This window comes from Bacillus rossius (genome assembly GCF_032445375.1).
Source record: "Bacillus rossius redtenbacheri isolate Brsri chromosome 4 unlocalized genomic scaffold, Brsri_v3 Brsri_v3_scf4_1, whole genome shotgun sequence".
In the NCBI taxonomy this organism is placed as follows: domain Eukaryota; kingdom Metazoa; phylum Arthropoda; class Insecta; order Phasmatodea; family Bacillidae; genus Bacillus; species Bacillus rossius.
This window is the reverse complement of record NW_026962010.1, coordinates 29,169,566-29,193,451: the sequence shown is the minus strand read 5'-3', so window position 1 is coordinate 29,193,451 and position 23,886 is coordinate 29,169,566. Positions and strand designations below refer to the sequence as shown.

General features: G+C 47.2%; 1 protein-coding gene across 1 annotated transcript; it reads left to right on the top strand.

Annotated features, from left to right (window-relative positions):
* The first annotated feature begins 11,457 nt into the window (after nucleotides 1-11,457).
* On the top strand, nucleotides 11,458-12,114 carry LOC134541560 (activity-regulated cytoskeleton-associated protein-like). The gene has a single exon (XM_063385073.1). The coding sequence runs from the start codon at nucleotides 11,458-11,460 to the stop codon at nucleotides 12,112-12,114; it is 657 nt and encodes a 218-aa protein (XP_063241143.1).
* The last annotated feature ends 11,772 nt before the right edge of the window (nucleotides 12,115-23,886 follow it).

Here is a 23,886-nt window from a genome sequence, read left to right as displayed (position 1 = left end):
GACAGCCCGGTCCGTCAGGGCCACCTCGCCCGTGAGCTGGTGCTCCGAGGTCATCCAGCCCGGGGGTCTGGCCTCGCCGCGCGCCCCGGCGTGAGATTGCTTTCCAGCTGCAAGTACGAGGGAAAGTCACTACGCAGGTCGCAACAATAATTATAATTAAAAACAGTAATAATTAATTCAATTTTTTTTCCTTAGCACGATCTCCCCCAATATTTGTGCATCAGTACCAGCTGCATAACAATCTCCGGTTGATATCTCAATCACTTCTTGACACTCTACTGTTCTATCGTACAATCATCAAGCACCATTGCCATATTTTAAAACTGAATGATGCGTGCTAGATAATGCCTCCTAGTTGATATGAAATGAATATCGTGAAACTAGAAACAGCTGGCATTAATAACAATTTTCGAAAAAAATTAATACTACCTTAAACTAAATTTTATCAATTTTTGTCTTAATGACTTTCCTTCATATAATTATTTTATTGTTTGGTTGCCATTTATTTCTTTACTTAATGTGCACTCATAAATTATCATCACTTTTTTTTAAGAGTACAGTTTGCCTACTTATTTAGTCATAGATATACTTGTTTCAGAAGTTAATATCTTCCAGTCAACTATATTAGTATAAATGTAACCATTGTGATAAACTGGGCACCATTATTTTGTTACTAAAATAAATAAATTTTTTCCATTAGTTTAAATAATAATGTACCTTTAACATGAAAAAAACTTTTTATAAATCACATTAAGCTTTTAGTAATTTATATCTACCCATGACAAGGATGTTCTTGCTTTACTACAATTGGTTGGTTTATTTAGATTATCTTCACTTACACAGATGTGCCACTTTCATTGCAGTATATTTACTCTTCGCTGCCCACAGAAATCACGAGGGTAAATAATTTACACTGAAAGGTTTGCTTAGAGTGATAACTCTGCAGTTTCGGAAAATCCTTAAGATCATGTGGAAGTGTTACTCGGGCTGCTATGGTACTAGAGGTTTGTTTTATGCGACAAGTAACATTTGGGATCGCTGCCCAGCCAAACAAAACAGAAGTGTGAATCACGAGGTTACCACCTTAACCCTCGCTAGGAAACATGCAGTGGCCTTCAGAAGTCTTCATCTCGTGTTATGGCTTTACTACCATATGTCGTGCCACTTTCGTGTAACCAAGAACTAAAACAAGTGCGCTCAATTGGCTCCCATATTTTCATTTTTAACTTCAGAGTACAGTCCACTGCTTGTTTTTGATTTGTCTCTTGATGCTTCTTAAGATCTCAGCTCATTCTTTCATGCATTCGTTTACGATGCGATTGTCTATACCCAATTTCATGTTTCAAACAATTTTAAGACCTTTTGAAGCCAATATAGCTATTTTTTTTATTTTTTCAATTACTTTAATAGGTTTCCATAAAGTATAGTCTTGCGATAGCCTAGGACGTATCCAGTGCTAACCAAGCACTCATTGTCGCACACTGATACACTACTACATAGTGTTTTCGCGGGGCTGCCATACCTCCCTGCCTGCTTCACTGTAAATGGCATTAATGGATAAGTGAGGACCTCAGGGAAGCCGAAAGATTTAATAAGTGTTTACTACTTTAGAAGAACTTTAGTTTGTAGAAAGTGATCAAATCTTATACTAACAAACTATTGTTTTAAGTTCTGTTTAAAAAAAATTGGTTTATTAAACATTAAAATTAATTATTTAATTTTTTATTATTAAAATTATTTATATTATGATGAAATAAAATAGCGAAGCCTATGTAAAGGCCCTACTGATAAAATACATTCCAATGCAATCGTTGACCGTAACTTTCAAACCCAAAAGAAATCTAAGTATTCCAAAGTAGCTGATCAGAGATGGGTTGAACCCTGCAACCACTCTGACGCAACGTGATGTTGCGGCTGAGTCTTCCGAATATTCAACATGAGAGCTACTGTTGTCATCTTAGTTGAAGTCACATTTCTGGAGCCCCTTGCTAGTGACTATCTTGTAGCATCTTATACCACCAAGAAGGAGTAGGAACTTGACAGAAAGCGAGACTGTAGCTTTATTTCTCTGCCTCAGTTGTATTTATTTTTCATACGACTCGTTGCGTCAATCACAGAAAAAATCAGGAAGTAGACCTGTAAATCACTGGGACGAAGCTAGTCGCATAGATTCAGACTGGTTTCCGACTTATTCGGAGACATGCTGCCTGGTGGTAAACCGCCTACAATACAGTCTAAAGTAGCGGGCTGCGTGTCCTATGGCGGAAATGACACACGCTGACATATGGCTGGGACAGCAGGCAGTTCGGCACCATTAAATGTCAGATTTAATTAGCTATTACCTTTCTTTTTAAAGTAACAAATCCAATGTGTTATTTTATCTGTAAGTCTTACGACATTTGTTACTATAATACGTTACAAACAATATTTACAAACAATTACATTCTACTTTTGATCAAGCGATCATTCACGCAAGTCACATGATAATGTGGATACAAATGAGTGATATTACAGTAACAAATCAGAAGTGGTAAATAACATATTACCTACCTTTTGACAACTGGGTTGATGTCATGTCTGCAAAATGATAATGCGCTCAACGTTGTGGCACACCTTTGACGTAGCCTTAATCAGGGGTTTTTAGAAATTTGTGTTATAGTGCCTGAAATTATTATAGGTGCCACAGAGGTGCCACAGAGGAGTGTTTGATCTGAAACCGCAGAAAAATGTCAGTCGTTGCAAACAAGCGATTAGTCGGAGACGGCGACTACCTGAAAAAGTTGGGATCCGGAGTGAACATAAGAACAAATTTTTTATCTGACTCACTGTGCGCAAGATGATCAGTCGTCACCAAGATCTTTGCTGAAAGCTGTTTTTTAAAGTGAATTGTTTTTTTTAAATAGATAACGTTATGTACCTTCATTATAATTACTTTCATAAGTTTATAGTGGCTACAATTTATTAATGACTTTTTGATTTTAAAATTGAGAAGTGGCCATTTTTAAAATTGAAAAATAAATCTTTATATATATATATATATATATATTTCTTGTGTGCGTGTGTATGTCACTGAACTCCTCCTAGATGGCTGGACCGATTATGATGAAATTTTGTGTGTGAGTTCACGGAGATTCGAGGATGGTTTAGATTCACAAATGGATATTTTATCTCGATTCTGAGTTAAGAAAAGCTAAAAAAAAAAAAAAAAAAAAAAAAAAAAAACGCTTTAAAAGCAAAAATTGCAACGCATTATTAGAAGCCATTAAGTTTTGCTATTGTAAGGAACTAAGTAGAGAGTAAGAAAAAAATAAAGATCCTTACAGTTTATAGCGTCGCCATATTTGTTTCAATTTACAATACCCTTTTTGTATATTACAATTTAAATTGCAGAAAAAAAATCATGTTTCATAGCCACACAAATAGTGAGGATGGTTTAGATTCACAATTGGATATTTTATCTCGATTCTGAGTTAATAAAAACTAAATAAACACGCTTTAAAAGCAAAAATTACAACGCATTATTAGAAGCCATTAAGTTTTGCTATTGTAAGGAACTAAGTAGAGAGTAAGAAAAAAATAAAGATCCTGACAGTTTATAGTGTCGCCATATTTGTTTCAATTTTCAATACCCTTTTTGTATATTACAATTTAAATTGCAGAAAAAAATCATGTTTCATAGCCACACAAATAGTGAGTGTGTGTCATTTCTCTATGTCCACGAGGTCTCACCGCGTCAATTTTCTGCTTGGAGCGAACCCGTCCGCTTAATTAAATAAACAGCTTTTATCGTTGAATGATTTCATGATTTATTTAATGAAAATATGCTCTCATAAAAAAATTAGTTAGATAGACATTCAATAGGTGTCTTTCTCTCACTCTCTCTCTCTCTCTCTCTCTCTCTCTGAAATGTATGTAGCTTGCTCGCGGGTCAGTAATGCCTTTGAATATATATACTGTATAGAAGTCGCCAGCCCAGGTTAAAATTTCTAATACGGTTTTGAGGTAGTTGGTTAATTCACCGCTGCAATCGCCACCATCTCTAGGGCATCGACTTGTGGCGGTCCCTAGCGGACAAGTTTCGAACTCTTCAAACACCCCTTCCCCCTCCTGTTGAACGACGTTGAGCTGCAGTGAATGAGGATGAGGGGTGCGGGGAATGACAGCGGGCGACAGCGCTGCGCTCTAACGTGTAAATAACAACTAAGACGATACAGGGCGTTACGGCAGCACACTGCAGCGGTAAGGTTCCCAAGCTGCTCATCATACCCTTCTGAAAGACGTAGAGTAAATCCTATCCACTCGCGACTTCTATACAGTATATATATTCAAAGGTAATGCAGACAATCTTTACATTCTAGCTCGAGACGGAAAAAACAGTAAATGTGGTTTACAAAGACATTTTATGAAGTGTCTTACCGTCATTACATTTGAAAGTAGAAACATATTTACTCAAAATTTAGGTAGTAACATATTTTTATTGCAAAGACTGAAATAGAGGTGAGAAAAATTATTATCATTTGTGAACATAAGAAAACTACTACAACTGTATCAACTGTTATGTTATAATGTTTAAATTTCTAAATGGTGCAAGATAATACAAAATTCCACGCGGAAAAAGTCGTGGGCAGCAGATACGTAGAGGAAGTGCGGGTATTATGGAATAGGCGGGTAATATGGAATAGGTGGATATCTCAGCTGTAAGGTGCTGTAACCTGTGAGAGAGCGGTCGAACTACTTCCCTGTGCTCGCTAGAGGCTATGAATTCAGTCGCATGAACGTCGGTCGTGTATGGGCAGTTTTATAATCAATTGTTTGGTTTTTGCATTTGGAAAGTTTTTGCAGGTGAGTGTTTGAAAAATGTTAACAGTATTTAGAAGTTTCTTAACACTGTTAATCATGATGTATTGTCATGTCCACCAGTTTGGCCTCGGCTGGTATGATAGCACAAGCCCCAAGTGCGCCACCCCTCCTACATAATCTATGGGGAGGAGAGTTAGTTCGCCACCCGCCCCTAGATGGCAGACAAAGGGGAATGTAAATTAAGGAAACTTTGTCTACCTGCCCAGCCTAATTCAGGACAAATATGTAAATATATAGTGTTGTGACAAGAAACCTGTTAATTATACCAGTGAATGTAAAGAGTATTGTAATTCGAATATGTATGCACAGGAAGGGTACAGATGTGCCCTCCCTAATGAATATGTACATACATTGTATATTTACCCTGGCTGAGCTAAGCCAGGCAGAAAGCTCTTCCCAGTAATTTCTGGGTAGATGGAGTGCGCTGGTTTCCCTTCAAAGGCATAGAATTGTTCAGGGGAATTTTTGCAAGCTATTTGAAGCAAATCAGTGCACTTTCGGCTTTATACTAACTGATTTCCTTTCAGCGATTTTCGCGAGCTGCCGAGACTTGCTGCTGCAAGTTCCTGAGTCGACCACCAGGAGTGCTCTTGTCGTAGATCTAGCTCTTAGCACCTAGATCCTCTTCTTGTGAGTGCTGTGTGCTACCGAATCGTAGCCTATAGGGGAGGTCGAGGGGGGGATCTGGAATGGATCCCCACCCGACGACGCCGAACCTGGGCGGAGACGATCTCGGTCCGAGGCCTTCGGCCGAAGCCACCATGTTGACCGACCGACCAACGCCGACGAACCCTTATGGACGACCAGCGAAAGCAACTGCATCTTCGCAACCATCGACGACGAAGCTGACCGCGCCTGGTGTGGCGGCCTCTTCCGCGTCGGGGGGGGGGGCTCTGCCTTCGCCCTCGGCACCGGCGGGGGTCCGCCCCCAGAGCGCCAACATCAAGGTCAGCGACTCGAAACACCTCGCCGGCATCGACCTGTCCACTATTCCGACTGCTACCTCGTCTCCTACTCTGTCCGTCTACACCACTACCACCACCACTGCCTCTATCACCTCGCCCATCGTGACTGCCGCTCCCTCCTTACCCGTTCTCGTCGTTGACGCGCCTGTGGACCCCATGGACACCGCCGCTCCAGCTACTTCAGACGACGACTTTGGGTTCGTGAAGCCTCGGAAGACCACCAAGCGGCCTCTCCGCGACGTGCTCTCTTCGGATGACGCCGTCCCAGTGGAAAACCGCTACGGATCCTTATCCTCCTTGCCTGACTCTGACATCGACGACGCCGCATCATCTGCTCCTCCTCTCACCGCCAAGCCTCGTCGTACCCAGCACCCGAAGAGACATAAGACTGTTGCCGCGCCGCCCCAGCCTCAACCTTCTACATCTGTCTCCCCTCCGCAACCTCAGCCATCCACGTCTCAGCGGCCGGCCACCTCTGCTCCGTCTGCACCTAAGCCGCCTCGCATGCCACCCATTGGCATTCGCTCCTCGCCGACCGCTCAACCCTTCCTCCACATCAAACACTTGCAGTCCTTGCTCACCGGTCCACTCACCGCCACCTCCATTAACGTTCGTACGTCTTTCTACACTGCTAATCCTCACGACCATCAGTTCCTCTACGACCACCTCAAGAGACATGGCTGCCAGCCCTACACCCACCTGCGTCCCGACGAGCGCACCGACCGTGTTGTGGTCAAGCGCCTGCCCTCCTCCACCACCGCGGACGAGGTCAAGGAGGCTCTCCTGGACCTCGGCCTCCCGGTGGGCACCGTCTTGCCGCTCCGCACCTCCGCCGACTCAACAACCCGGCCCTTCCTCGTCTGCACCAACGGACTAGGGGAGGCGACGCGGTTCCTCAAACTGAAGACGCTAGGCTGCTGGGTGGTGACCGTAGAGCGCTACCGGGGCTCTGGGAGGGTACCCCAGTGCTATCGGTGCCAGTCCACCGGACGTCCATCGACACGCTGCGAGCGGGACCCCAGGTGTTTCAAATGCGCTGGGCACCACTGGTCGCGAGACTGCACCTCTACGACTAAAAAGTGTGTCAATTGCGACGGGCCGCACTTTGCTACCTCGACGGACTGCCGTGTCATACAGGCATACATCCGACGACACCCGCCGCGACCTGCTGACCCGACGATGACGACCGACGCTCCGCGCCCGTCTGCTCCGCTCCCTTCTGACGTTCGGACTTTCCCGGCCCTGCGGACTCCTGCTCCTCCAAGCCCTCCTCAATTTCTTTGATGAATCACGCCCCACCCCTTAGTATCCTTATCTGGAACACCTTCTCCCTTCCTCCCAAACTCCACGATCTTCTCCACCTTCTCCGGGTGCATTCTCCCGATGTCGTGTTCCTCGCAGAAACCTGGCTCGACCCCCCCACACCCCTCCATATTCCGGGGTACGCCGTTCACCGCGCCGATCGTGATGGTCGGGGCGGAGGAGTGGCGTTACTCGTCCGCGCTACCTTGTCCCACCATCGTCGTCTCGTTCCGTCTTCCCCCGCGGCCGAGGCTGTCGCCGTGCGTTTGCACGGTTTTCCGTACTCCCTGACTTTGGTCTCCCTCTATCTCCCGCCCCAATTCCTCTTCCCTACCGACGACATTGTGGCCCTCGGACGGCTCGACGCCCACGTCGTGCTGGCCGGGGACTACAATGCGACCCATCCTTTTTGGGGCTGCGCTGCCGCGAACCGGCGGGGCAGCTCCCTCCGTCAATTCCTCCGGCGTACTCACCTTTCTCTTCACGCACCACCCACACCGACCTTCTATCCGGCCCAGCGCCATCGCCGCCCCAGTGTCATCGACCTCGCTCTCTCATCACCCCTTCCCGTCATTTCTCACCTTCGCACCATCACCGCCGGTACTTCCGACCACTTGCCTGTCCTCGGCTCGCTCCACTTCTTTCCTCACACCAACCCTCACCTCCCCCGGTACGACTTCATCCACGCCGACTGGTATGGCTTCCAGGATTCACTCTCCGCTGCTCTGGACCTCACGCTTCCCTTCGCCACTCCTGCTCAACTCGACGACCGAGTCCTCTACTTTTCCGACGCCATCTCAACGGCCGCTTCTTCTCACATTCCGCTCGCGCCTCCGCGCCCTCTCATCGTCCCCTTCCCGCCGTATCTCCGTGACGCCGTGTCCTTGCGCAACCGCTTCCGTGGTCGCTGGCAGGCGAGCCGCTCCCCGCTGCATCGCCGAGTTTACCTGGTGCTCCGGGGGTGGTGCCGCCGGTTGATCGCGGGGTGGAGGGCCCGACTGGAGGCGCGGCGCCTCGGCTCCCTCACCGCTACCTCTGGCTCTCTGTGGTCTTACGTCCGTCGCCTTCGTTCCGTCCCCACCTCCATCCCTCCCCTCACTCTTCCTGTCGGGGTGGCGGAGACGGCTTCGGAGCGGACCGAGGCGGTCGCCGCCTACCTCGCCACCACCTTCGCCTCCGCCCCCCACCCCACCTTGTCGTCGGAGTCCTCGGACGATGATGATGCTCCTTCCCCCTTGTCCCGTCACGTCACTCTCCCCCTCCTCCCTGATGTCCTGCCCTTCCCGCTTGCCACGCCTTCTGAAGTCACCTCTCTGCTCTCCCATCTCAAGTTTCGTTCGGCCCCCGGCTCCGACTCCATTCCCGCCCCCGTTCTGCGCCATCTTCCCCGTAAAGCCACTGTTTTTCTCACTCGCATCATTAACGCCATGTTCATCCTCTGCCATTTTCCGTCTCCTTGGAAACTCGCCATCGTCTCGCCCATCCCCAAGCCCGGCAAGCCTTCATCCTTACCTTCCTCCTACCGTCCTATCTCTCTTCTCCCCATCCTCTCCAAGATCGCAGAGAGAGTCATCCACCGGCGCCTTCTTCTTCAAGTCAACACCCTTCACCTGCTCCCCCATCACCAGTTCGGTTTCCGCCCCCGTCATTCCACCACCCACGCCATTGCTCGTGTGGAACTCCTGGTGGTGCAGGGGTTCGCCAGGCGGCAACACACGGGCATGGTGCTCTTGGACCTGGCCCGTGCATTCGACTCCGTTCCGCATTCCCAACTCATCTCTCGCCTCTCCGCCATCGGTCTTCCGCCGCACCTGGTCCGTCTCCTCTGCTCGTTCCTGGGGGGTCGCTCCTTCCGGGTTCGAGTAGAGGGGACGCTTTCCGCACCCCGGCCCATTCTCGCCGGCGTCCCCCAGGGCGCCATTCTCTCGCCTCTCCTGTTCGCCCTCCACATTTCCGACTTGCAGCCCCCGCCTGGGACCTACCTGGTGCAGTACGCCAACGATACCTGTCTCCTCGCCTCCTCCGTCTCCGAGCGGCTGCTCGGCGACCGCCTTGCCCGCGGACTCACCTCACTCAACGCCCAGTTCCTTGCGCACGGCATTGGCTTGAATCACTCCAAATCACGCTCTATCATTTTCTCCCGTCTTCATCCTCACCAGGACCGCCCCCCCCGCATCTCCACCGTAGTCGTCCCTTGGTCGCCCACCCTCCGCTATCTCGGGGTCACCCTCGATCGTTCGTTCACTTTTCTTCCACACCTGGAATCCGTCCGCACCAAGTCCCGCGCCATCTTGGCCCAGCTGGCCACCGTACTCAGGCCGTCCTCTGCCGTTCCGCTCCCAGTTCGCCTCACTGCATATCGCTCATATGTCATCTCACATTTCATCTACGCCTGCCCGGTCTGGGTTCACTCATCTCGTTCCAACCTTCGACCTGTCACGTGCTCATATTTTCTTGGTGCCCGCCTTCTCCTCGGCCTCCCTCGCGCCACGCTCCGCCAGACACTGTTGGACAGGACGGGACTTCCGCACCTCCACCACCTGCTCTGTCAGACGACCGACACTTTCCTCCGTCGTTGCCGACGTAGCGACAATCCGTACATTCGGCAGCTGGCGGAGCCGCCGCCCGACGCACCGCACCCACGACGTCCGCTTTTCAGTTACGATCACTTACTTAACGAAGGACAGCCGGACGACGTAGGCGCGGCCGGTGGACCAGACAGATGACCCTGGGGCCTCCACGCCGACTGGTAGCACTGTGGGAACCCCATCCTCCTCGGCGCCGCCATGATGATCTTCTCTCCGCTGTTCCGCGCCGGCCCATCAACGGCGCGGCACCATCCGAGCCCTGAGGACCCCCCAGCAGCCGTGAAGAACTCGCCCATCAATAAGTAGCTGAGCATCAAGGACGACCTCGTCGGGGAAGCTCTGCTTTGTTGTTGAATAAAGACTATTGTCACCTTGCAGGCCTTGTGCCCATGTACCAATCTTTTATTGTACCTTGTGCCCTTTTTTATTAAATGATGGATTTTTTGGTGGGTGACTCCCTTCAGTGGGAGTCCCCTTTTAAAAAAAAAAAAAAAAAAAAAAAAAAAAAAAAAAAAACTTGAGCAGTATTGTTTAGGCAGCGACCTCTCTGCAGGACCGCTCCTCCTTCTTCCTTCCTCCTCTGGTAGGCAGCGACCTCTCTGCAGGACTGCTCCTCCTCCTTCCCTCCTCCTCTGGTAGGCAGCGACCTCTCTGGGGGACCGCTCCTACCTCTCCCTGCTCTTGGGCAGCGACCTCTGCTCGGGGACCGCTCCCACTCCTCTCCTCTCCTCTGCCCCTCCATGCCAAAAAGGGCCGGCCGCAAACGCTCTCGCCAGCAGGGAAGACCCTGGAAGGAGACCTCGGAGGAGCTGCTGAAGCCGTACCAGCGGGGCTATTTCACGGGGCCGACGGAACCCAGCCCTACCTACCATCCCGAGGTCCTTGGGCAGTACTCCCCTGTTCCCTACTCCCCAGAGCACTCGCCCTCTGCGCAATTCCTGTTCCCTCATCCCCCTACCCCCGTCTCACCTCCCAGCTCTCCTGCTCCTCCCCTCATCCCCATCGAAGTTCCTCCCCCTCCCAACCGCCGCCCCCCGAAGCCCTACACAGCCGGTGACAGCCCTCAGGACCCGCGGTCGCAACCCATCTCGGCCAGACTGGCTGCACGGCTGCAAGAGCTCTTCGGCCCAGACGCCTGATCGCGTCGCTCCTCGGGGGTTTTCACCCCCACCTAAACCACTCCAGGGTCCCCCGCAGAAGCCCGGGACAAGTCAATTTGGCGCCCAACGTGGGGCCAGTCAGCTTGGATAACCTGAGGACCACGCCCTACCTCTACGAGAGCCATCAGCACAGCTGGAGCAAACATCCACTTCCAGGAGTAAAGACAACACCTGGTGGCGCCCAACAGAAGTACCGCAATGGAGTTTACACCGTGTGCCGCCCCAGATTGCAGTACCCAGGATGGACCCCAAACCCCCTGCATGTGTTGCAGGACATTATTCCACTTGCAGTGTCTGGGACACAATAATCGAGACCTCGATCCCCAAGACTTCATCCACATATGCCAAACCTGCCGAGAACAATTGCGGGACCAGAAGCTAACGTCAGTTGTACCACGCCGATGCTTCGCCCGAGACTGCCCACGGACTGCCCTAGTACTTACCACCTGCAAGAGCTGCTATCGGGAGTACCATTTATCCTGCTTAGGCTGGGATGACACCCCACTGAACCTCACGGAACTCTCTTTCAAGTGCAGGATATGTAGGAACACCCCAGAAATTCCCAGTGGCGCCGAAACGAAGATGACACCGAGGCCTTTCCGGGGACAAGACCATGAGGATCCTGTCAAACAGCTCCAGCACTGGGAGCAGGCCCTACAGACCCAGGGGATTCCCCAGGGCGAATGGATTGACCATGTCGGAGGACTACTAATGGGAGAAGCTACTGGATGGTGGAAGAGTCATGAAGGACTTTATGACACCTGGGAAGATTTCGCCTCAAGTTTCGCCAACCAGTTCGGCAGCCTGCCACGAATCGCGGAACTTACTGCCCAGTTGTTCAGCCGCAAGCAGAAGGACAGCGAGGAAATAGAGAGTTTCCTCGCCCGCAAGAAGAAACTATATGAACGCCTCTACCCTGATAGAAATGTGAAGGAATTCCTTCCTACGGCACTGGAATTGGTCAGACCCAACCTACGGCCATTCCTCAGACATCCACCTCCAAAGGATTGGGCAGAGCTACATCTCCGAGCAACCGCAGTACAATGGGACTATCAAGAGATCCGGAGCACTCCCACGGGAAAAGTGAACGCCTTCCCCACTCGGGAGAAGAAACCTGTCAGCCGCCTGGAGGTACCAAAATGCTGGTACTGCCCTGAGAGGCACTTCAATGCAGAATGCCCGGTCCGACGCCAACAGCGGGACACCCAGGACAAGAAGCCCTTGCAGGGAAACGCATAAGGGGAAGGAAACCTACCTCCGGAACCTTCCCCAAGGGAATGGAGGAATACAAGAACCCACTGGCCATATCAAGAGAACCAGAGGGAGCTGGGCAAGTGACGAGCATACAGCAGGACCACCCTCGGGTCCTACCCCGCCTTTCCTTACAGCTGGGCCCTCACCAAATCTATGCATTACTGGATTCTGCAGCCACTACCAGTTACGTAAAAGCTGAGTTGGTTCAGAAGACTGGAGCCGCCATGACCACACAAGTACAGTATGCCCAACTGGCACAACGAAACACCCGTATTATGCTCCAAGGCAGGACCTCCTTGAGATGCCACATTGGAGACAGGAAAGTGCCAGTTTCCTGCTGGGTAGCCGAGGACCTCCATGAAGACATGATACTGGGGCAAGACTGGCTTATTGAACAAAAGGCTGTTATGGATTTCGAAGCAGAGCGGATATGTTTTGGAAGAGCTCCACGCCAAACCCTCTACTGGGTAGCCCGGCGAGTAACTGAGACATCACTACCGGAACTATCATTGGCAGACCTACAACAAGCCTTCCCTGAGTCTCTTCAACAACAATTGGTTGATATGCTCCAGCTCTATAGAGTTGTCTTCATGCCCAATGGAAACCTGCCACGGACTTCAAGTGCATGTCACCAAATCACGCTGAAAGACAACCGTCCCATCTACTGTAGGCCGGGGGATCCTCCACACCACAAGCGGAAGTTGATTGCAGAACAGGTGGCTGAAATGCGGGAGGCGGATATCATAGAGCCCAGCCGGTCTCCATACAACTCGAAAATTGTCATAGTGACAAAAAAGGACAAGACACCACGCTTTTGCATTAACTTCCAGCCGCTGAATGAGGCGACAGTCAGTGCAGCGCCCCCGGCAGTAAATATCCACGAAACGCTTAAAGCCATTGGGACAGCACGGGTATTTTCCACCCTGGATCTTAAATCAGGGTACTGGCAGATCCCCATGCACCCAGACTCCAAGCATTTGACTGCCTTCACCACTCCGACAGGGGAGCGTTATCAGTTCAAAGTCATGCCCTTTGGCTTGAAGAACGCCCCTAGTACGTTCCAGCAAATGATGTCACAGGATGTATAACCGGACCTCATTGGGCAATGCTGCTTTGCCTACCTTGATGACATTATTATTTTTTCCAACTCTTGGGAGGAGCACCTAACCCATCTAGCACAAGTACTGGAACGGTGTCAGTTACACCATCTAACTTGTCATCTAAAAAAATGTCACTTTGGAAAGAGCCAACTGGAGTACCTGGGACACATCGTATCAGCAGATGGAAACGAAGCTAATCCAGAGAAAATACAGGCCATCATGGAAGCTGAAGCGCCCAGATCGGTACGTCAAGTCCAGAAGCTATTGGGTCTCTGCAATTGGATCAGGGAATTTGTACCACATTTCTCTAGTATCTGCCAACCCATTACCGATCTGCTGAGCCCCCAAGTGCGCTTTCACTGGGGGGCTGAACAAGCACAAGCCCTGGCAGACCTCCGCAAGACATTCTCCCAGATCAAGAGGCTAGGCCGACCCGACCCAACCCAGCCATTCACTCTACAAACAGATGCCAGCCAAAAGGGACTAGGAGCGGTACTATACCAGGAACCGACTCCAGGAAACCGAAGGATCATCTCCTATGCCAGCACGAAGCTATCACCGGCAGAACAAAAATACCACAGCAATGAGCTGGAGTGCTTGGCCATCATGTGGGCCATCAAGCGATTTCGGCCATACCTGGAAGACCAGCATTTCACGTTGCGCACCGACAACAGGGCACTTACGTGGCTGGGATCCATGAAGGACAGTAAGGCGAAACTTGCCCGCTGGGCATTGATGCTACAGGAGTTCGATTTCACCATTGAACATTGTGCCGGGAAGGACAATGAGTTCGCAGATGCCTTGTCCCGAGCACCCACATGGCCACCACTGGAAGATGACTTCCAAGACTATGACAGGATGGTCACAGACCCAAACCCACTCCCTCCAACAGCAAAGGAAGGGATGAGCCTACAGCAAACGGGGATCCCAGGGGAAAGTCTCTGCCACGCCATAACACAGGGCCAACAATCAGACCCAGGCATTTGTATGATGGTGCAGCGCTTGCAGCGCATACATAATACCCCACCTTCTGAGCAATCGCCCGCTGATCAACAGTTTGCTCGCACCCGCCTCCACCCCGCTGGCCTAGTGAGATGGCCTGACAAGGGGGCCAACCCACAACTATTAGTTCCCCGAGCCTTAAGGGAAAAGGTAGTAAGGGAATACCATGATGCGGATCTCGCCGGCCACCCCGGCATGGCGGAAACCCGGAGGGAAATCCAAAAGGGATACACCTGGGACGGGATAAAGAGGGATGTGGAAGAGTATGTAGGGCAATGCTATCGGTGCAACACGGCCAAAGCACACCGACCTGCGGGGCCCGACCACCTTCATCCTCGCCGCCCAGAGAAACTCTGGGAAACAGTAGCAGCCGACCTCATGGGGCCATACCCCAAGAGTGCCCGGGGAAATCAATTCCTATTAGTGGTTACCGACCTTTTCTCCAGATGGGTGGAGGCATTTCCCTTGAGAAACTCTAAAGCACCAAAGTTAATACAAGCCTTGGAGAAAGAAGTCTTCTCACGCTGGGGATATCCCAAACAGATCCTTACAGACAATGGGAAGCAATTCACCGGAGAACAATGGGACAAAGCCTGCAAGCGATGGCGAGTGAACCGATGGACCACCGCACTGTACCACCCCAGGGGGAACCCCACAGAGCGAAGGAATCAAGAAATTAAAAAGGGAATACGGATTCGGCTTGGGGAAGACCACCGCCAATGGGACTCGCATATCCCATCGATATTATTCTCCCTTCGGAACAGATACAATGAAGCGCTCGGCTGCAGCCCCAGCCAGTTGCTGCTGGGAAACGAACTTCCCCGACCGGGAGAATGGGAGTTACCCACTACACAACCCCAACAAGCCGAAGAAGCACAGGAGCAAATTCCGCGCACTGGAGCCGAAGCCGAAGCCCGACAACAAGCCGCCAGAGAACATCAGTCTCAATACCACCAAAGGGTTCACCCTGCGTCTCCTGAAGGAGTACAAGAAACAACACTCCAGGTAGGGGACCGGGCCTACTGGCGGACACACCCAATGTCCTCACAGGAGGATAACTTCTGCACCAGCCTCTCCCCTAGGTGGCAGGGACCCTACCCAATTGTGGGGAGATGCGGGCAAGTGCTCGACCTAGAAATGAATCCTCAGAAGACCATCAAGGTCCACCAAAAGGACCTACGCAAATCCCCACTAAGGGATCCCACCGGAAAACCTATCCCGGGCCCAGATAACCTCCGCAAATCCCCATCATTAGAGACAATGTCATCAGGACCCCAGGACACTCGGCAAGAAGTAAACACCACTCCAAGAAGACACTCCAGTCCATGCCAGAGGCTACGACCACGAGATCGCCTCACCAAACCGGCACGGTACAGGTTGTCATAAAGCGAAGTGTAGTGGCCAGTGTAGAGGAGCCAGCCCTGGGACTGAAGCCCAGCGTGCTGACTCCTGGCATGTGCAACGATCCCAGTCAAGGCCACAGAGGGAGGGGGGCGAATTGTCATGTCCACCAGTTTGGCCTCGGCTGGTATGAAAGCACAAGCCCCAAGTGCGCCACCCCTCCTACATAATCTATGGGGAGGAGAGCTAGTACGCCACCCGCCCCTAGATGGCAGACAAAGGGGAATGTAAATTAAGGAAACTTTTTCTACCTGCCCAGCCTAATTCAGGACAAATATGTAAATATATAGTGTTGTGACAAGAAACCTGTTAATTATACCAGTGAATGTAAAGAGTATTGTAATTCGAATATGTATGCACAGGAAGGGTACAGATGTGCCCTCCCTAATGAATATGTACATACATTGTATATTTACCCTGGCTGAGCTAAGCCAGGCAAAAAGCTCTTCCCAGTAATTCTGGGCAAATAAAAGTGACCGAATACTTGAGCAGTATTGTTTAGGCAGCGACCTCTCTGGAGGACCGCTCCTCCCCCTTCCCTCCTCTGGTAGGCAGCGACCTCTCTGCAGGACCGCTCCTCCTCCTTCCTTCCTCCTCTGGTAGGCAGCGACCTCTCTGCAGGACCGCTCCTCCTCCTTCCCTCCTCCTCTGGTAGGCAGCGACCTCTCTGGGGGACCGCTCCTACCTCTCCCTGCTCTTGGGCAGCGACCTCTGCTCGGGGACCGCTCCCGCTCCTCTCCTCTCCTCTGCCCCTCCATGCCAAAAAGGGCCGGCCGCAAACGCTCTCGCCAGCAGGGAAGACCCTGGAAGGAGACCTCGGAGGAGCTGCTGAAGCTGTACCAGCGGGGCTATTTCACGGGGCCGACGGAACCCAGCCCTACCTACCATCCCGAGGTCCTTGGGCAGTACTCCCCTGTTCCCTACTCCCCAGAGCACTCGCCCTCTGCGCAATTCCTGTTCCCTCATCCCCCTACCCCCGTCTCACCACCCAGCTCTCCTGCTCCTCCCCTCATCCCCATCAAAGTTCCTCCCCCTCCCAACCGCCGCCCCCCGAAGTCCTACACGGCCGGTGACAGCCCTCGGGACCCGCGGCCGCAACCCATCTCGGCCAGACTGGCTGCACGGCTGCAAGAGCTTTTCGGCCCAGACGCCTGATCGCGTCGCTCCTCGGGGGTTTTTACCCCCACCTAAACCACTCCAGGGTCCCCCGCAGAAGCCCGGGACAAGTCAGTATGATAAAGAGTAATAGTCCGCAGTGTTATTTCCAAGAATGTAGTCTTTTCATTTTCAACTAGTAAGGTTAGGAGAACGGCAAATTTTAAATATGGCGAGTCGGGTAATATGGAATACCTACTATTCCATATTACCCAACGAAAATTTAGGTATTCCAAATTGACCGCAAATTGATTAAAAAGTAAATGAACGCTATTGATGTTTATTTAACGCTTAAGAACATAAGTAATAATATGTATTTTTCAGTTATTGTAAGAAATCAGTGTAATTACAAATTATAAATAGCTTCGACTTAGGTAAATGTAATTGTTTTAAACTTAACAAACAATTATTGCTATAGTGCTAAAAATAATACATGCACAAAAAATGCAAACTAAATGTTCTAATGGCTCTCGTTACAGCTTATTGTTTAGGGAGTTGTAATTTTTCAATATTGCCAACGCATGCTCGCACAATTAGAGCAGAAGTCACCTAATGTAGCCTTTTAGGCTTATGCAATGTTATTCTATGCATGTGCCAAACTTGAATGCTACTTTTAGGCATTGTAAATGTCAACTTGTGCTAATACATTAGTTGCGTATATGCTAAATAAATTTTTGTGGAGCCAGGTTTTCAACTACTTATGACGACCATTACGAAACAAGGGGTTATAATACCTATAGTCTGTTTTTTTTCTATCTTCCAGAGATGGGTAAAAAGAAAGACAAAACTAAGAAAAGGAAGCTATGGAAGGAGGATCAAATGGCAAAAGCAATCTGCGCTGTTAGGGAGAAGAAGATGGGATACCTCAAGGCATCGAAAGTGTTCCAGGTACCAAGGTCTACACTTTTTAGACTTGCCAACAATAAGGTGCTAGACACCAAGAAAGCAGCATCTACAAAACTTGGTCGTAAGCCATTGTTTACCCCTGAGTTGGAGGAAGAGCTTGTGAAGTACTTAGTTGAAATGGAAGCCATGTTTTATGGCCTTACCAGCAAAGATGTTTGTATATTAGCATTTCAGCTAGCTGTGCGCAATAACTTAGCCCATCCATTTGGACAAAACGACAAAGCAGGGAAAGATTGGTTTCACGGGTTTATGACAAGGAATAAGGACAAGTTGTCTATTCGCAAGCCAACGGGTACATCATTTTCCAGAGCCAAAGGGTTTAACAAAGAAGAAGTGAGTGCGTTTTTCGATCTGCTGGAAAAACAGTTTGAGAAGCATAACTATTCTGCAGATCGCATCTTCAATGTCGATGAAACTGGTTTGTCGGTAGTGCAAAGTAAAATCCCTCATGTTGTAGGACTTCGTGGGAAACGTCAAATCGGGGCCTTGACATCAGTGGAAAGAGGGTCATTAGTAACTATCATTCCATGTATGAGTGCTGGTGGTCAATGTATTCCACCTCTAATTATTTTCCCCCGTAAAAACATGAATGAACAACTTATGAGAGGTGCTCCACCTGGCTCTATCGCAACATGCCACCCTAGTGGCTGGGTTCAAACAAACATTATTACTAAGTGGTTTGAGCATTTCCTGCGACATGCAAAACCCACAAAGGAAGCTCCGGTTTTGTTGGTACTGGATGGCCACTCTACCCACAAGAGGAACATTGAACTTATCAACATGGCGAGAGAAAATCATGTAACGATTATCTGCATACCACCTGACACAACACACAAGTTGCAACCGTTAGATAAATCGTTCATGGGACCTTTGAAAACCCACTTCAGTGAAGAGGTTCGTACATTTCTGAGACATAGCTCACGGCCATTCAGTGTGTTTGACATTATGGAATATTTTGGACGTGCTTATTTAAAGGTACAAAGAGGTGACATTGCAGTGAATGGTTTCAAGGCCACAGGAATCTATCCAGTATCCAGGAATATATTCACAGAGGACGATTATCTGCCTTCTGCTTTGACCTTCACGCAACGAAAACAAATTACCGAATCACCTTCAGCATGCAATGATCCATCCACAGATGTCGATACCAGCCCTACAATTTTTCCAGTTCTATCAGTTGCTGGTTGTTCGAAAACGCCTGATTTGGTCTTACCTAGTCATATTTCTCCTGCTCCACCCGCAAAAAAAACATCAAACAGGGGTAGAAAGCCAGGAAATTCCTCTGTCCTCACTTCGTCACCATACAAGTCTAAGTTAGAGGCGGATATAACTGCAAAGCAAGTCAAATGTGGCAAAGTCTTGAGTAATGACATTGAAAAATCAAAGAAGAAATTACACTTGAAGCAAGCTCTTGTGCCGAGCAAAAAGATAAAATTAGCGCAGAAACGTTCCTGTTCGTCGAGACATGTTGAAGATGAATCCAACAGTGACAACCAAACTTTCATCTCAGATAAGTCATCCGAGCTGGACTTCATACCCACATCAACGCCTGATTCTGGGGATGCTGAGTGCATATTTTGTCAAGGGATGTTTTCACAGGACTCACGAGGAGAAGTGTGGGTGCGGTGTTTGTCATGTTCGTTATGGGCACATAATGACTGTGCTGGTGCGGAAAAAATGGATTACATTTGCGATTTTTGTAAGTGATTAAAAAAATATTATTTTGTAATTTACACACTCCTCTTCTATTTCTTTCCCTGTTAAGTAAGAATATCTTTATTTAGCTTGACAATATCCGATTTTGGTATTGCAAAGTGCAGTGTTTGTCATGTTATTTATGGTCACGTGATGACTGTGCTGAGGTCAGCATAAATGCTTGCATTTGGGTTTTTATTATTATATTATATGTTTATGTATGTTTTTCATTGAAAGGCATGTATATTTCCTAAATAACCTTCATGTGACTTACAATTAGGTTTACGTTTCCTTAATAACTATGCATATTCCATATTACCCGACTATTTCATATTACCCTCCAATTGTGTTTTTTTGCAAAAATGATATTTTACTGTACTTAATACATGATTTTGCTGTCCGTGTGTATCCAGATATATCGTCATAACTGTAAATTTTACCTGCATGCAATTTCAGATTATAAGCTCTTTCCTTAAACTCAACAACCTTGAAATAAAAATGGTATTCCATAATACCCGCACTTCCTCTATAGTTATAGGTGTGGGGCTATGCATGCTGATTTTTCATATACTGCATGGATGCGAACATGTAAGAATAATCTATCTATCTTACTATAATAAAATAGTACTTTTTCTGTCTGTCTGTTTGTACGCGATTTTGATGAAATTTTGTGTGTGAGTTCATGGGGATTCGAGGATGGTTTAGATTCACAATTGGATATTTTATCTCGATTCTGAGTTAAGAAAAACTAAAAATACACGCTTTAAAAGCAAAAAAAACTAAGCATTGTTGATAATTAGCCACCATGGCAACGGGCTTTTGCATTGTTGTTGCCTTCTGTGCAACCATGGGAAAGGTTTTTGGTAACGGCAGTGGTGTGCCCAAGAGGAGGGGTATGTATAATGAGAAGATACAAAATGTCCAGCGTAGAAATACTTACCGCCATATCCATATCTCACAAAAAGTACATTTGGGCAGGACAATGTCTGTCGGGTCCGCTAGAAAGATATATAGAGAGATAGAGATATAAATAGAAAGATAGAGAGAGTTATAGAGATATACATAGAGGGATAGAGAATTAGAGAGATAAAGAGAGATGCTTAGTATACGTTTAAAAAATTACAAAAAAAAAATTGATTGAGGCATTGCAACGCATGCCGGGCATTATCTAGTATATGTATATTTTAGTTAATGTTCCAGACTTTTCCGGGGTAAAGATTTTCTTTAATATGAAAGATTGTCTTATCTATTAATTGAACATTTAAATATCAGGTGCTGTGAAACACCTTGTGGAGTGGCACATTTAGCTTGGTCATTGACGCACGAGGTCAGGCCAGTGTGTCTGCGGGCGCGCGAGAATTATGTTTTGGTATGTCCGGGCACAGGCGCCAGGCGCTGGAGCCGGGAGCTGGGTCAATGACCGATTGCTCTGACGTCACGGCGGCCATCTTGGACTCAAAAGTTTCCTCAAAATTCCTTAAAAATGAATCAAAATTACCCGTTTTGAGGAAAAACGTATCGTTTTCATCCTGAAAAATTCAAAAATTAGGATTTCGAAAAAACCCAAAAGTCTTTTGCCTTAGAAAGAACACAAAATCTTAAAAGAGGCTTAAGCATCCATGTTCACAGCCTCCGATAAGCGTCTTACGTCATCTAGGATTATGACGTCACCGTTGCAATTTCCGTTAATGCCTCCATCTTGAAAATATTTATTTATTGTCCGATTTAAATGAAAATATTTAAAACATTTATACAAAAATTCAATAAAAATGTTAATAAAAATATTTTAAAAACATACTTTTACGACAGGGAGCTCGGAGTCCTCGGTTCAAAACCAGTGAGGGCAAAAAAAAAATATGGCAACCGATCCTTCCCTTATGGTGGCTGCTGGCAGACTGACCTCCCACCACTTATGTCAAGATATATATAGTCATCTAGTATGTCGTCATGTCCAACATTTTGAAAATCCGTAATTTATATATTAGATAATGGTGAAAATTTTTAAAAATAATTAAAAAAAATAATCAATAGAATTGAAATATAAAAATTTAATAAAATATTACTTAGGAAACCATGTTACACTTATCATTTTGGTCACTATCTTAGATTATATAAATGTTGCATGTTTCGTAACGCCCGCCATCTTGGTTGAGTACGATGTCATCGTTACACTTTAAGTTACAACCGCCATATTGGATCCTATTAATGTTGCATGTTAAGTTACCGCCGACATCTTGAAAATCTGTAATTTCGATGCTAGAATTCCAAACAAATTTCAAAAAAAAAAAGTTCTAAAAATTGCCTACTTCAAATGTTTTAGTTATTTAAACAATTTCGGTCATCGGTTCGATTTCCGGCGAAAGTAAACCAGTAATTTATTAATGTGATGGGTTTGGGCGTCACCTGTTTGTTTCTATTCATCGTCCGGGTGATGTAGTGACCTTTTACCGTAAAGCGTCTCTGCTAGCTGTGTGCTGGCAGCACTCCATTTTTATTGTGGTGAGTGTGACGCGGGAAATTTTGGATTTGAGGTTGGCGGTTGCGTTATTCTTTTTTTGTCGCGGTGTTGAGCTGCATGAAACATAGGAGGGGAGAGAATTGTTTTTGGAGGCAGATTGTGGAGGTGACAGTAAGACGAGGTGTGACGAGGTGGGACAAGCTCGAAGAAACAGGGGAGCTTTTATTAATTTGTGGTCGGGGAGTGTTGGAGACGAGACTTTAACGGGTCGCGTCTAGGAAGAGTGTTGGGCTCGACAAGGGAAATGGGGATTGACGAGAGTTGTACGACGCACATCAGAGGAAGTGGATTCGCGGTGTGCGAATAGTATAGCAGTGAGCTATAGTATTTTTGTGTCGTTTTGGTCTACGACGACAGCATTTATTGAGATGGAATTGTCCCGTTTCTCCGATGGCAGCAAATTCCTGTGGTGGAATTGTTCCGTTCCTCCGATAGCTGAAATTCCTGAGATGGTATTATACTATTTCTCCGCGCTGCAAGCAGCCATTTTCCTTGAGTTTGCCTGTTTTTCGAGGAGGGGCAGAATTTATCGGCAGCCCAGGTTGGAATAGATTTTAGTTTATATTGGATAACGGCCTGATTACAGCACAATTAAAATAAAAAAAAGGAAAACTTAAGTGCTGCGTGACGTTTGAAGAATTATTGTGGTTATTGATTTTTTTACTGAAACTGTATAATCAAAACAGGTTTAGGGAAATAATTAATTAATTCCGCATTTGTTAAATATATTTATATATTTGTAAATACATAAATTTTTATGTTAACTTGGTTGATAATACTATACAATTTTATAGAAATATCTAGACATTTGTGTGAGTTTATTAGCCACCCGCATGTTTGTAATCTTCAAAACCGTTAGTTTTAGTGGCGAATGTTGCATGAGGTGATCTAAGAAAATTTATATGAATGTATTAGCCCTTAGCATGTTTGTAATCTGCAAAACTGTTAGTTTTAGTGGCGAATGTGGCATGACGTGATATTAGGAGATTTATATAAATGTATTAGCCATTAGCACGTTTGTAATCTGCAAAACTGTTAGTTTTAGTGGCGAATGTGGCAAATGTGGCGTGCAGCTATTAATATAAATTTTTGTTGTTATCACCTTTTGTTATAATTTGAAAATAATTCTAAATAATAAAAGGAAAAGTTCTAACGCCTTACTTAGTGTTTATTTCTTAGAGACCCTCCCTCTTCCCCTTACTGTACCAGTGGGAGAAGAGAGAGAGGCTCGTAACATTAATATACTACAAAATTCTCAATAAATAGTAATAAAAACGTCTTACACCACACCCAACATTTTGAATTATGTCACCACTGTATCAATTATCGTAACGGACACTATCTTAAAAATCATTATTTATTATCCGATTTTAATGAAATTAAGTTCTGAATTCATCAAAAAATTAACTTATTAGATAATACTGATTGATTAGATCGATTCCCGTCCTTAGTTCGAAACTGCTAAGAGCAAAAAATAAAAAAACAACAGATCCTTCCTTCACGGAATCTACATAGACTGACCTCAAACTACCAATATCAAGGTATATATATCGTCAACCGGTATGACGTCATGTCCGCCAACTTGACTTCGTCCGCTGGAGGCCTCCATCTGGTTTTCATCTGCTATAATGTGCTAGCGCCATGTTTGTATAATTCTCTGTAAACCATAACTTTTTCCTCGACTGTTGGCATTGAACTTTGACATTGACCTTGAAATTTGACCTTGAACTTTGACCTTGGCCCTGAACTTTGTCCTTGACTTTGAATTTTGGCCTTTACATTGACAACCATCATGGATCCGACATTTTATGTTCAGTACTTCCTACCAGGAGCTACCACCTGCTAGAGGATATTGCCACCATCTAGTTTTCGTCTGCTGGAGGACACCATCTTGGGTGTGTACTTGTCTTATAGAGTACATTAGCATCATGCTAGTTTTATTACAACCCGCTAGAGTGTAGTTATTATTTATTATTACTG